Source organism: Leptinotarsa decemlineata, unplaced genomic scaffold (assembly GCF_025532065.1).
Source record: "Leptinotarsa decemlineata unplaced genomic scaffold, Ldec_3_MD MMD2_tig00002974_RagTag_RagTag, whole genome shotgun sequence".
NCBI classification, from domain to species: Eukaryota; Metazoa; Arthropoda; class Insecta; order Coleoptera; family Chrysomelidae; genus Leptinotarsa; species Leptinotarsa decemlineata.
In genome coordinates, this window is record NW_027412578.1 from 11,418,221 (window position 1) to 11,434,390 (window position 16,170).

A 16,170-nucleotide genomic window follows, 5' to 3' on the forward strand; every position below is an offset into this window, starting at 1 on the left:
TGAATATATCACTTCAGAATTTTCTTGAAACTATGTAGTGGTGGAGATTTCAATTCAAGGGGTAGCCGATTTTATAAGCGTACGATGTTGTATGTATGTAAATAGTAGGTAGGGTGAGTGTATACCCACATGTGACCCATTGTACATCCTCCCGAGGAGTTGTCCTCCTAGGTCATCGTCCATCCTGTCCTTTCCAGGAAGGTGAACAAGTCGCTGGGAGACATCTCCTTTATATCGGCAGGTGTAGGCCAAGTCTCGCCGAACACACACTCTCTTTGGCAACTTTAAGGTATCTCACGGCGGTCTCCGCAAAGGTTTTGGAAGGTGCAGCGACATTACTGTCGTTGCGAGGCTTCTCCAACCTTCCTGGGACTCCCCTAGTGGAGGTGTTCAAGTGAGGGCGCTTTTCTGCAGGAGCAGCCGGTTCCTTGCCTTTATTTAAGGCGGAGATCTTGGCCCCCGCCACAGGAAGTGCCCTTGTTGTTGGAGGTGGAGTGGGAAAGGAGGAGGGTGCACTTATAGTTGCTGCCACTATATGTATCACATCACTAGGTGATCTGATATGTCCAGCCTCATTTCGAGCGTTAGATTGGGGTGGACATTTCTGTTCATTCCCAGCCACCGCCATAGATTGAGGGCAACGCTTTTGTCCAGCCGCGGGATCAGTTTTTGTTGTGTATGTTTCATTTATTTCATATATGTGTGTTCCTCTGAGCAGCAAGGGAAGAGTTGGTCACCTCTGGCAGAACCCTACATTACCAGGGGAAAACTGATTACAATAATGTTTCGCCCGGTTCCCCAAGGGGATCATTTGTAACCGTATATCACCCTGCGGCCATTCAGCTGTCGACACTATTCCTTACATCGTAGTTTGAATAGGCTGGTCCACGGTGGCATGTTTCGCAAAGACTTTTGGGGAGTTTTAGATCCCCTTACCATACTCATTTCTGCCACTGAGTCCGGCGATTTCATCCGTAAGGCAACATATTGGCTTCCCGGACAGAGACCCTAGTCCCTCAGCCGTTTCTCTATAAGCCACCAGGGGACGCGCCCGATAGATAGCCCAATCCACGAGAAGCGTACGATGTTATAATTGTATAGTTAAATACATTATCAAATATCTTTTGACTGCACCTAAACATAAAACCTATCTTTTATGAGGCCTTTTTCCTCATAAGCAAGCATACGAAGTTATAAGAAAAAGAGCCTCGAAAAAAAGAGGTTTTATGTTTAGGTGCAGTCAGAAGATGTTTGGTTGTGTGTTAAACTGTACGATGGCTTCCTCAAAAGTGTTTATGCTTACATTTCATCCTGATTAATAAATCACTTCAAAGTGATAGATTGATAAATATTACTGGAGTTTTTTCCCAATACCCACCGTTATTTTAACATCTCGACACGTGTTTTGATCACCAAGTGATCACCAAGTGTTAATATAACGGTTTGGTGCTGGGAAAAAACTCCAGTAATATTAATTACTACACCAAAGGTTCCAAACAGTGCATCACAAAATGATAGATTGATAGCGAATATCTACAAGCGAATTTCATGAATAACAATGTCTTTTTTTTCAGGTACCACGGCGCTGAAAGAGGTATCTGTGACAATACCGATGGCAGTGAAAATAATGGACACGGTTACGCTTCACTGTAAATACGATCTTGAAGGAGAACCGCTGTACACTGTCAAGTGGTACAAAGGTACCAAAGAATTCTACAGGTATATCCCTAAGGAGCTACCGAATACCCAGATGTTCCCTTTGCCTGGTATAGATGTCGACGTGAGTATTGAAAACTGGTGTAAGGAAATTAGTCCAATTGATGAAGTAATATTAGCTTTCAATGTCTTGGTTATAAACGGCATATCCACATAAGTGTGTGTACAGGCTTTCAAATTCCAGTTGCCTTCCATGGAGCCCTTAGTTGGAGTCTAGAGGTGTGATGTCTGACGATATAGGCAGCTAATTCACTTTGAAAATGATTTATGAACTTTGAAATTCATCAACAGCACACCCTGCTTTGTTAGAGTGATCACGATTTGTTGTTATCACAGACTAGGAAGTAACACGTGTAAAGACCTGCATTATCAGAATACTATTTCTAGACAGAATGGTTGCGAATTATTCTGGTCAGTTTAAATCTGTTTGTGGAAATTCTACCATTTTCACTGGATGAAAAATATTAAATGACCAAAGGAGAAAAGAAAATTGCTAGTTGAACGATTTGCATTCCATTCAAATCCTCTTTTCGTAGCAACACACCAAAAACAATCTGAGTACTCTGAATTTAAGCATCTGATAAACCATTTCCAGAACAGAGCGCTGTTTCATATCGATGCTGCAGTTGAATCACGATAGTGTTCTCCAGGACATACTGAAATGCACTTTTTGGTATGTCCTTGAGCAATATCAGCAATTCGGTTTTCATATTCTCAATCGTTTCAAAACGCCGTCCTTCCACGAGTCTCTCTAATCTTGGGAACAGGTGATTTGGTGAATACGGTAGCTGGGGCATGATTTCAGTGTTGTTTCTGGCTGAAACATCACAAACAAGCAAAGACAAGTGATTAGTTGCATTGTCGTGATGCAAAAGTAATGAATTGTTTCACCAACACAGCAGACGTTTCCTTTGTATTGCCTTTGGCAAGCAGCGCATAATTTCAAGATAATACTCCTTATTGACCGTACGACCATGTGGCGAGAACTCCTGATGCACTACGCCACGGCAATTAAAGAAAACAGTGAGCGAAACCTTGACATTTGATCCTACCTGGTGTGCTTTTTTGGTCATGGCTCTCCTGGTCTCTTCCATTACGATTATTAAACATTAGTTTCAATGTCATAACGATATACCTATGATTTCTTAGTATCTCAGTTAAGATACTATCAAGCAAATCTGGATCGCCGTTGTTAGGAAAAGCCTAGAGCGATGCTGATGACAGGTTCTGGTCCGAAGAAGCTGCTTGCAGCACCCTCCTTTGCGAGGGAGTCAGCACCCTCTTTGTCTTCCAGGCAGAAATCCAGACCAGAGACGAGAAGAGTCATCTTTGGCAATTTGCTACCAAAGTAGACGTTGCTCGGTAAGAGCCAAGAGCTTTCAACGCCGCTTGACTGTCCGAAAAATTGTTATTGACTTGTGTGTGAGGTTGGATTCTTCCAATCTCTCCACACACAATTCGATAGCGTAAATTTCCGCTTGAAATACAGTCGCATAAGTTCCTAGACCGGTTGGTTTCTCTGTTCCGAGTCTGCGAATGAACACCGGCACCAGAAATGGAAGGTGTTTCTGATCCATATATGAACCAACAATTTTCTGCTATGTATTTCCTTCTCCCAGAGAATCCAGTCCTCTCTACTGAGGAACAGTGCTTTATGAAGCAGCTCGTAGTTGACAGTTGAAAGCATAAAGTCAGAGGTCATTTCCAGAATGCTGTGACTTCCGGGTCAACCAAGAGTCTGTTGCGACTAACCAGAGAGCAAATGCCTATAAGCATGCTGCACGGTAAGAGTTACAACGAGCTAAACAAAGAGTTGGAAAACGACGCCATAATTCCCATTATGGGGTCGTTTTCCATCGGATGAGATGCTTCCCCAGTATAGCTTCGGAAAAAACTTCAGAAGACATGGAAGAGATGAATTCCAATAAATGCAGAGGTTGCCTGTACACAGACGGCTCAAAAACTGAAGAAGGTGTAGGAGCAGGAATATATATATATATATACAACATCGGACTGGCAGACACAGCCCTATGCAGGCTTTACCAAGAGGCTGAGGAAACCTCCGTACACATACTATGCTATTGCGAAGGTCTGTCAAGGATAAGGTTTGCAACATTAGGAGAGGAAAAACCACAACCCTCTCAATATACGAGGAACTTGAGGTCTGGCCTATGGAGTCTAGTTACAAGGACGGGTCTAGACAAGAAACTGTAGCATACATGAGATCACACACAATAGACCTGCAAAGATCACAGTGTAGTGGCTGTTCAGCAAAAAAGCCCCATATTAATCTAATCTAATCTGAGTGTCTGTTGCACACTGCATTTAATTGATTTGTGCAATTGGCAATGTGCACAAATCTATTCTCTAGCCTCTTCCTCCAGAAACATGTGAAGAGGAGCAAGATCTAGAAAGATCCTAATGGCCTCTAACGATCTGGTACTGATGGCATCACTGATGACTAGACAAGCGTATCTCTGTTAGCCAGAGAGCTTCGCCTGAGCCGTTTTCTGTAAATCCTTCTACCACCAGTCAGTTGCACCATAAGTGATCATTGGACTGACAATAATCACATTCATCCAATAAATTTGTTTGGGACGTAAACCCCAATTTTAACCATAAATCATCCGACATGTCCATAGGGACAGTCTGGCTTTGTGTGAAACTTTCTCCAAGTGAACGTTCCAGTTTTTTATCAAGGACAATGCTAAGATATTTCACCTCCGTTCCAAATGGAATGACCTCACCATTGAGGGAAAGAGTCTTCAAATCGTCCTAAAATCTCCTCCTGGCGACCGATCTACTTCCCGATCTACTTTTCTTTTGTCGAGGCCATCAAGTAGACTAGCCATCAAGAGGGACTACAGAAGGGGATACAGTACCCCATCTTGATCGAATGTACGTAGCCCGTGAAATTTGAACATTCACTTCATTTTTCAAATACACTTCACTAGTAATTTTTCATTGATCAGACTTTCCAATAGATAGGAGACTGGAAACTCCACCGATACTCTTTATTTTTACACTTTGCGATTGTTCGAACTCATAGAACAAATTGCAGATCAACGTGTTTCATTTACATTTTCATACCTTGTGTACTGCTGTCTGTCCATAGTTTTCCCAACATATGAATATCATTTCCAGATGCAGAAGAGTAGCCCGTACAAGGTAGTCCTGAAGAACGTGCAACCTGAAGTGACGGGTAGATACAAATGCGAAGTATCTTCGGATGCCCCCAATTTTTATACCTACATGCAGTCAGGGTACATGTACGTCATTGGTGAGTATTGTAAAGTTTGAAATTCAGATATAGTATCATGAGTTTGAATATCGGAGGTGAAAGGATAGTTTCCTTCATTTTCGTGTATTTCACAGACAGTTTGGGAGATGTTAATACATGGAAGCGTCACTATTCTCAGTTTAACAAATGAGTCACGGTAGTGAGTTTTAGTACCCACTCCGGTTATCAAGCGTTTGATTGAGACTTGAAAATTTTTGCGGTATGGCAGAAATTACCCCAAAATATGTATTTCTCAGTATTTCGGGATTGACAACACATCGTAGCCTCCTCATTAGAAACAAGATACTAGTTAGACGTGTATTCAAATTTTCTGAATGCATATACCAATTAAGGGAGTCATCGATTGTAATAACGAGAAGTTTGCAATGTTCACATGTTGTATACTTGTTGTTACTTGAAATGAATGATTTTTGAGTCTTCTGATCATTAAATTGCATGAAGTTGGCGATAAACCAATTTATCGCATCGTTAATGGTTTCAAAATCCATAGAATAGAATAGAATAGAATAGAATTTATCCATCATTAAAATATCGTTCAAATATAACATATACATTACTGGTACAACATTTATCAGACTAGTCACACAAACTCAAGAAAAAGCAGCTTATACATTCAAATCTGAAAATTCTTCGGCATTGTGAAAGGTATTTTCTAGAAGAAGGTCTATTAAAGCTTTTTTTGAATGTATTGTAATTTTCAATGTTTCCTAGTAACCTAGTTGCTTTATTATAACATATGACTCCTTGATAGCCTACCGAGTCTTGCCCAAGGACTAATCGTGAGTAAGGTAGTCTGAGTTCATTTCCTCTGCGAGTATTGTTATCCTGTATCATACTGTTTTTTGTATGCTGTGATTCATTCCTTCTGATATTCATAGTTATGAGCAAAATATATAAAGACGGTAGTGTTAAAATAGCAAGATCTTCAAAAACTGTCTTGCATGATTGTCTACAATGTATGCCAGCGATACATCTAATTACTTATTTTTGGATAACAAACACTTTCGTTATATATGCTGAGTTTCCCCAAAATATTAACGCATTTGAGATATTAGATTGTACTAATCCAAAATAGTCCAATTTGAGTACTTCTAGAGACTCAGTTTCATGTAGTTGTCTTATTATGAAGCAGACTCTACTCAGTTTCATTATTAGATAATCTGTGTGTTTTAACTTCTGATCAATTACTAATCCTAGGTACTTATATTGATTAACCTGCTCTATAGATCTATGATGTATTTTTTTATTACTGAACAATGGTCATTAGTAAGGTTATTTTGTTGATAATTCATGAAAACAGTTTTATTCACATCAACAAGTAGACCGTTATTTGTGCACCATTGTGAAAATTCATCAGCAGTTTCAAACTTCGATTATTTTAACTTTACCGATGCGTCATCAATTTATGATCATAGAAATCACACAACCTCTATGTAACATCTCTTTCTATCAACCGCTATGAACAGATGACAATTCGTTAACATTTGTATTCTAATCAAAGACTTATGTTATAGTGATGATCAATTAATAATCATAACAGTGGAAAGGGATAACCAAACAGCCGACAGTGTTTTATAATTTACCTACATTTGCCAGACATGATATTGACAGTTGACAGTATCATTGTTTTATGTTATTGGGTATTGTTTTCGTCAGTTTTACAGTGTCTCTGCATCCATGCAGAGACACAGATGATTTAATGGAAACTCGTTTGTTAATATTAATGTCTGCAAATGTTTTGGAAACATTGCAATGCCACCTTTTTTGTTAACTGTCACATCTACATAAAAACTAACTTTTGAGGTTGTTGGATCCGATATTTCCATAAATTTGAAAATGTTAATTTATTGTCATTACCTACACATTATAATTTTTATCGGGATATTAGCTACTTCATCTTACATTTGACCACAATTTCGCGATTCATTTCATATGCACATCAACGATGACGTATCGGTAAATTTAAAATAATCGAAGTGTATTTGCAGCTTGAACAGAAAGGAGAAGTTCATTTCCTGCTACTATTTGATAAGTATCATCAGCATATATTATTGTTTTTTGTGGAGATACACATGCATTTTCAATATCACTCATAAATATTATGAAGAGAAGCGGAGCCAATGTTGAGCCTTGTGGAACTCCTGATAAAACAGAATTTGGTTGTGATTTGATTCCCTTTATTACCACTATTTGCGACCTTTGACATAAATATGATGCTACCCATTCGTTGGCTATTCCTCTTATTCCCATTCTGTACAGTTTCTCAAGTAATGAACTGTGGTCAACTGTATCGAATGTACGGGATAGATAAAAGAATAAATCAATTGGAATTTTCAGAATAGTAGTAAATTTGAAGAAGGGTTGAAAAAAGAAGTATCGTCAGCAAAGAAAAAATATTATTTGTAGTATGCTAACAGATATCATTTATATATATGATGAGCAATAACGGTCCAAGTACCGAGCCTTGGGGAACTTTATATTTGGTGTTTCCAAGATCGGAAATATTTGTTCCTATTTTTACTAGTTGTTAATTGGGTAGAATGATGATAGTTTGTGAGGTACACTTTTGATGTCGTAACACTCTAACTTAGGCAACAGAAGGTCATGTGAGACACAGTCGAACGCTTCGGACAAATCGCATATAGTGATAATTGCATGATCTCAAGACCCTCGACAATGTTTTCAATGATTCTCAGTAAAGCCCTAATTGTTGATTTTTCTTCCAAAAACCATATTGGGTGTTTGGTATAAACTTATTTTTTTCGAAATAATCTGTCCGCCTACCTTTCAGTAATACCTCCTATTTTTCAATAATACCTCCACTATTTTTGAAAAAATATTTATGATTGAAATTGCTTGAAACTTGCTTAGAATATAGCATTATTGGAGTTTTATCAGAGACGAAATTGCAAAGAAACGACCGCATGTGACGGAGAAAAAAATGTTTCCATTGAGAAAACGCATCGTGTCGCAAGTCAATCAAAACAATGGCGAAACTACATGAATTGAACTTTGAATTGCTCCCACATCCACCACATTTGCCAGATTTGGCTCCTAACAACTATTGGCTATTCGCAGACCTTAAAAAATGCTGACTGGTGGTAAATTTCGAAATGAAAAGGTTATCGCTGAAACTGAGGCCTATTTTGAGGCAAAATATAAATCGTTTCACAAAAGTGGTATTGAAACATAAAAGCAGTGCTGAAATGATTGTGTGGCTCGTAATAGAGACTACGTTGATGAACGAAGCCAATTCTGAATAAAAAAGAATGCGTTTTTTCTCAGTCCCGGGACTTTTCAGCCCATGTAGTATGTAAAATGGTCGAATAAAGTAATCTTCTCTACTCTACATTGATTTTTTCTCACAATGACGCATCATTTCACAAGGCTATCATTGTGAACAAATTGCTGGTGAAAAACTCTACAAATATTATCAAACAGCCACCATATCCACCTGGTATGGCCCCGGTCGATTTTTCTCCAAAATCCAAATTACCAATTGAATATTTCCGTTACTTATGTGGAAATTACAGGTCTGCAATAGCGTAGATGTTAGTATATGCAAAAATCGCAAGTTGAAAATGGACAAACGACAAAATGCGAGTTTAGCGAGCTTTCAGTTCGAAATATTGGAAGGAATGTTATGAACATTAATTTCCTTGTACACTCGCTAGTGGCACTTCATATATTCGAAAATGAATAATTCAGGAACACATCGCAACAAGCTGACAATTCATTGGAAATCCGTAATGCAGTATATCCTGAAATTCACAGCAGCACTCAGTTCAATCATTTAAAATTACCGAATATTCATTTCCCCCGTGACGTGTTCAGCAGCATAAAATCTAATGTACAAATGCATCGAAATTTGCTGACAGTAGCGTCATCCGTCAAGACGAGCATAAACTATTTTTATGGATTGTACCCCGAAATGTGGATAGATATCTTCTGACCACATGACTTATAACCGATATTTTTAATCTGATTACAGAGCATGTACTACCACATGTTTCAATTGGCTCTCTAACTCTGGTGGCTCCTGTAAATCATAAAAATTACGACATGCTTGAAATTTTAATTTCGGAAAATACGACACGGAGAAATTCACTTTACGAGGGGTCGTAAAAGAATTCATAACAGTTCAACATGAATTTGGTTGTTGGGTCAATGAGTTCTTGCATTGAATTTCATTACCACCATCTTTGAAGTACGCTTCGAGAGTTGGCTTGAATGTGAGAACGAATGGATTTGACGAATGAATTCCTACAGAGGAAATAACAGTAAAAACAGAAATAAATTTCAAAGTTAATCGAACCCATAATTTTTCAACATTTCACTGATTCATATGAAAGCTTGTCGCTTGATTTGATGAAAAAAATATAATAATATCGCCTGACAAGTTTCTCAGTAGGTACGTTCTTTCCACCAAAATATCCGTTACCTTCGTGTATATCAGTAATCTTGCTTTTCGCCATTTGGATTTTTTTCTTCAGATAAAAAGATATCTTCATTCTCCTCATTTAGACAATACCAAAGTTGATTGTATCAGGAATAGTCAGGAAAGTCTCAAGTGTGACTCCAGCAGAAAAAAATAGAGAAAAGAAGAACACTTGCTCAAATCTAAGAAACGTTTGCATGAAAGCAACTGTTCACCAAGAATAGCTCGAGCTCAACTCAAAAATCCAATTCAAAATGGAACGACAAACCCAAGGGACTCCAGCCTTTTCGGGTGTTCTTCTGATCAACATTCCACGCTATGAAGATGGTACATTGGGTCACATATTATTGTATCCCCTGTCAAAAATCCAGAGTCAATAAACATGTGGTTAGTCCTGTCGGCAAGTAGAGTAGCACATCAATATTGATATCGTCGGACCTTTGCCATCTTCAAATGTTTTTTCTTATTGCCTAACATGCATAGACCGATTTTCCAGATGTGAAGAAGCATTCCCTATGGAAGACATACGTGCTGAAACAGTGGCTAGGACTCTCTATAATGGATGGATAATTAGATTTGAAGTACTTTCCAGAATAACCACCAGTAAACCAACGCTCACAGATAGGTAACTCAACAAAAAACTCCAACCACCAGCCAAAACAGAAAAGAGAGGAGTAATCAAAATGTTAGTTGAGAGAGTACGATGTATCTGTGAACCTGGGAGTTCTCCTGAAGAATGCCTTAGAAAGAAAGAAATGGGTACGGCGAAGGAGAATTTTATCGGGCCATACAGCCCAGGAGAGAAAACGCCAAAGTAACCCCCACCTAGGTTCGTCGAGCCTTCCCTTTGTCAAAAATTTCACAAACCTGGTTGGGAAAATCTTAGAGAGACACAATGTGAATCAATATTTAGGCCAATTAAAACTATTAGAAAAAGTTTGTCATTTATAGACCTCAGAGAACCTTTAAAAACACTCGGGATAAACCGTACTCCTTGTAGCTGCGAGTTGGTCTACATTGGAATCATGAGATGAAGTGTAGGTATCCGTATCTGATCACAACTCCACCAGGAGGAAAAAATTGTAAAATATAACGCCACTCTTCCTCAATAATGAGGTCATTACATTTGGAACGGAGTTGAAATATCTTGGCATTTTCCTTGATAAAAACGATCCCTAGGGAAACGTTTTACACAAAGCCAGACTGTCCATATGGACAAGTCAAATGATTTGTGTTAAAACTTGGGGTTTAGGTACCGAACAAATCCATTGGATTAATGTGATTATTGTCAGACCAATGATCACGTAAGGTGCATTTGCTTGATTGCCGAAGGCTTTACAGAAAACCGCTCAGGCGAAGCTCTGTGGCTTACAGACCATCAATGGTGCCATCAGTACCAAACTGTCAGCGACCATAGAGATCCTTCTAGATCTACATCCTCACCATGACTAGATTGACTGCATATAGACTTGTGCATATTGCCAATTGCACAGACTGTCGGTTGACATTGGAAGTCACATCATTCTAGAAATGACCTCAGGTTTTGGTGCACGTGTTTTCAGTCTCAAACCCAGGATAAAAATATCAACCTACCTAGGAACCTGAGCGACTGTATTTCAAGCGAAAACTTACGCCATTGAACCTCGGATACACGTTGATAAAAATATTTTCGGACACTCAAGCGACGTTGAAAGCTCTTGGCTCCTACCGAGCAACATCTAAATTGGTATCAAATTGCCAAAAGCGACTCTCCTCGATAGGAAGACTTAACAGATTGTCTCTGGTCTGAATTCCCGGCCCTGTTGACCTGGAAGTGAATGAGGCTGCTGACTTTCTTGCAAAGGAAGGTGCTGTAAGTAGCTTCATCGGACCAGAACCTGTCAATAGTATTGCTCTAGGCTTCGCCAAACAGAGGTTGAACATCCGGATGGCATATATGGACTTCTGGCATAATCTGCCAGTATTGGCTCACTCCAAGGCGTTTATTCACTTTTCGGACCTTCATACAGAACAGTTGGTGGACTATTATAGTAGGGATGAACTACGATGTCTAATGGACCTTCACTGGTCACTGTCATTTAATGCATCATATGCAGAGACTGGGCTGTGGAAGACACTGTGTGTCGTCTCTGTTTGGAAAATGATGAAACAGACGAGCATATACTTGGCCCACTCGAGATCGAATCAGGTTTTCAGAATTTGGTCCATCTGACCTGAAAAACCACTCACCGTACAAACTTATCGTCTTCGTTAAAAAGCTGCCTCCAGTTTATCGAGTGTGAATAGGTGGAATAGACCCACTGACTTCGGACCTAACCTAATCTAACCTTTAAACACAAATGAAATTATCGACTCGAACGACAAATCAGCTGTAGCCAAACATGTTCTTAACAAAGACGGTATTTCCGTTATCTCATTCGGAGATACAGTAATAGTCCATGGAACTCAAAATTATTATCCAAGATTATATATAGTCTGGCTTCCACATATACCTTGTCTATTTGTTTTTTTGGTAATACTTCCATGTAGAACTCACGTGTAGTAGTAGTAATAGTAGTTATCTCTATTATAGGATACATCCTAATCTTACAAGACATAATAACTAATTAACAATTTAAATTTCCACAGTGCCAAAAATATTAATAAAATTCAAATATGTATATAGATAATAACAATAATGAAGATAAACTAAATAAAAAGATAATAATAAAATATATACAATTTATAATACCCAATGTTGAAAACCAATATTGATATAATAACTATATATAATATACATATTTTCCAACTAACTAACGCTCTAGTTATTCCAATAATTTACTTTTGAACCCTCTTACAGGATTTTCCTCTTTAATGGCATTTGGTAAATTGTTAAATTCCCGTAGTCCCTTGTAGAATAAGTTTTTAGTTCCGCCACCAGTGTGAGTTCTATATATATGAAAATCATTATAAGATCTTGTCTCATGTTCATTTATTTGATTATTAAAAACCAAAAATTCATTAAAATATGTTGGTTGGAGAGTTTTGGTTATTTTAAATATAAAAACCATTGTTAAAAAGAATAATCGATTTGAAATCGACAGCCATTGTAGTATATTTAACATGTGATCAATGGAAGTATAACGATTGCCTCTTAATATAATTCTCATGCTCCTATTTTGCAGTTTTTGAAATTGGGAAAGCCTATTTTGGTTTATTAAATGCTTCAAAGTTGGACAGTACTCAAAATGAGGTTTAATTATACCATTATATGTTAATATTCTGGAGTTAATAGTCAAATTATTTGCTATCCTAGAAAAAAATATAATTTTTTTGAATTTTTTTTTTATTTTTTTTGAAATGTGACAATAAAAACAATCATGATCAACATTACCAAACATTCACTTCGTACTTAGACTATAACCTAACAACCACTGTATCCAATCCTACTTTGGTCAAAAACTGTTCTCAATATTATTTTCTTTCTCGAAAATTCCGTAATTTCATACTATAATCCCTCTTTTGCGTTTCACAATGAATGTACTGGAATCATCCAGTACACACTCTAAAAGCCCTCCCACGTCAATTTACGTACTGCTGAACCGGCTTTGGATGTAACGATATTGAGTTCGACATGTTCACTCGACGCTCTGCTCGCTCTGTAGCTCAATAAATCGTAAACCGATTGATTTCATGCACTGTATTGTTGAATTATTGGAGCAATATGAGGGTTTACTGTAGCACACAGCTTTTTGGAGCACTTAAGCTTTATTGGTTGGCGGGGTATTGTGGTCATTCGTGGACCCAGCGTAAATCATCGATTCTTTTTTTCGTAAACAAATCATTCGGAAGAGTCGCAATCATTTTGGCACTGATGCGTACCTGTCAGAACAGGAGCGTTCGACGAATAGCTTCATTCCATTTGGAATATTTCCATCTAAGAGATGGTTTTCCGCTATTATTGCTCTTCCGATTTATAATAATTAGATATAAACAAAGGTAGGTGATCCGTTAAGCAGCTGTTGCCCCCTCAGAAATCGAAACTTGTGCGAGCTGAGGATCAACGAGGTCCTAGCATGTCATAACAGGAAGATTCCATTGATTGAATTATATTTCGAATGATTTTCACGAAGAAATTGATTTTTCGTTGATAAAAATATCGGTGAAGCTCAAACAATTGGATATTATCAAAGATGGTATCGAGGATTTGATATCCACATACATATATTATTTTTTCTATAGCAACTTTTTTATTTTTCATCATATTCTTCTGCCACAGATGTTAACTTCCACCCTCCATGCCTTTTCATAAAGTTCTGCATTTGGAAGTTTAATAAATGTTGCGATTACCCATCTTTCAATACATTATCTTGATGATGATAATACTTTTTTTCCATGAAGATAATATGTAGTCGTATAGGAAACTATCAACGAGATAAAATAAAAATCAATTGAGGCGATAGTGAAAAGTATAGACAATAATCAATAAAGATTCTGCTAGTGTACAACAATTTTCCAACAGATATGCTTTTGGTGTTTGTTCAAAATTATACAGTTGCTTTGAAGCCTCCACATATTGTAAGTTTTTGAATCAATGTATTCTGGCCCAGGATAAGTCACTATTAATTTCTCAATTGGCACATGAAACTGGTTTCAGATTATTGTATCATGGTAGTAAATACTTCCATACGATGTGAAATTCAACTTACTTTCACACACTTTTACATACAGACTAAGGCAAGAGTTGAAATATTATATTTTTCAAAATACTGTCTACAGAAATCTCTCGGGGAAATAGTTGCAATGCGAATTCGTGTGACGAAACCATTTTGTGCTGGAGTTAATTTTCTAAAATTCTAGTATCAGTTGCAGAGATAATTCGTGAAAAATCATCAGCAAAAGCTGAGTAGGTACTGTCTTCAATTATAGAGCCATTGCTATTTTATAAAGAGAATGAACAATATGGAGCCTACTATGGAGTCGTGTGGTACACCCATTGACAATATTCGATACAGATATGATAAAAATGCTCTATTTTTGTGAACTTCCAAACTATTTTCATTTTGGTGTTCGATAAAGTGACTAAAATAGCCGATCTAAGATCTTTCAACTCTCCTATTTTCATTTTGAGTACAGTTCATGATTAATGCAACTCAAAAGAAGCCAAGAGAAATGTTTTAATTTTTTTTTTTCAATCAACTTGGAAAATATTTTAAAAATTGAGTGGTTTACAAAATATATACTAGACTTGTGATTTGAACCTAAGATGCTAGTGGACCAGGTTCCTAGGGCAGGGAGGGGGAGACCCTAAACAAGACGCGCCCTCACGACCTCACAGAAAGGGTGAAAAATGCACAGCGTCCCTTACGATGTTAGTGAATTTCAGCCAGTTGAGATGCATACTTTCAATCAGCGGTGGTTCCTTCTAGCACCTTCTGCCTAAACTTACGTGCCAAATACTTAGAGATTGATATTGAGGTCCATCAGAGATCGTATTCGCTGACGATCGGGTTTATAACTGAGAAACCCGGACAAGGCGCATCCGAAAACTAGGTTAGAAACAGGCATGTGTATAATTTTCATAATTTGTAATCATTTGTGTTTTATATGTATGAACTCCACAAAGGCTCTCCATTTTCCTGTAGGTCCTGTCGTACCTTCTAGTAGCCAAATGAGATTGTTGATCGACCTGAACATCCCTCCCACATAAAATAAGAAATGGAGCTTTTCAAAAGTCTGAGAGACCTTGCTTCCCTGTTCCCCCATTTCGAAGGGGCCCCGGTGACTTGTTTTGCTTAAGCAGGGTGTTGCAAGTATAGGAGGTAACCCTTCATTTGGGTGCAGGTGATGTTTTTCATGTGGGTTTTGTTCCTTATGTTGTTTCGTCCGCTCGAGTACATTAAACGTCTTCGCAGCAGACTATTTCTGATGTTAATTGTTTTGGCTCCATCGTCAGTGTCCATGACCTCGTTTTGAAGCGAGTCATACCTCTTGCTGACCTCGGTCTTAGCATATAAGCTGGTTTTTCTGATTGCCCTGGTGGATTTCTTAGGAAATTGAAAGCCTCCATTTTCAGGGAGACGGAAAACTCCTTTCACTGTTTTTGTAGTGTTTGCTATTTGAGACTTCCGGTACTGTTATTTTATCATCCAGTAACAAACTGTCGGAAAGTTTGTATCATTGTCCCACCTTTCTTGTATTTCGTCAGGTACTTCGTTGTTAAATGACTTAATTTCATGTGGGTTGAGAGTTTTCGCCTTGTTCCATACACAACTATCGTGTTCGCGTTTCAAAAATATACGTGATTTTGAGTTATGTTTTATATCAAGGTCATGGTTGAATTATGTGTCATTTTGGCTACTGACTCAACAGTAAATGGTTACTTGATCTCAGCGTGTTAATACCTGAACCTGGTTTAGGTGAATCACGTGTTTATTTCGATTCAGAAAGTCTGGTGTGATAATAGTTATACCTGTATTTGGTAAACTGTCAAAAACGTTCTTTGACCATTTTTTACTTGCCGTCATACTGTTTGCTATTCTTGAACTTCCTAAAATGGTATTCCATATTCGATTGTTCACAGCTTCTTCTGATGCTGATAGTCCCTTTTGCCTCCAGCCGACCTGAAACTGTGTTGTATCTTCTTGGTGAGTTTGAAAACCGTTTTGATGTTGTGTTTCCCCAAGAGTTTTTCAATTCTTTCTGTGACCTTAGGGATATAAGGTAGATACGCGCG

General features: G+C 38.0%; 1 protein-coding gene across 1 annotated transcript in view; it reads left to right on the forward strand.

Annotated features, from left to right (window-relative positions):
- The window catches only part of LOC111515897 (uncharacterized), a 258,991-nt gene that overhangs the window by 173,677 nt on the left and 69,144 nt on the right, over positions 1-16,170 (forward strand). Inside the window, exons 2-3 of the mRNA XM_074177477.1 lie at positions 1,575-1,780; positions 4,861-4,996. Of these exons, the coding sequence (XP_074033578.1) occupies positions 1,575-1,780; positions 4,861-4,996 (342 nt within the window). The remainder of the gene's footprint in view (positions 1-1,574; positions 1,781-4,860; positions 4,997-16,170) is intronic.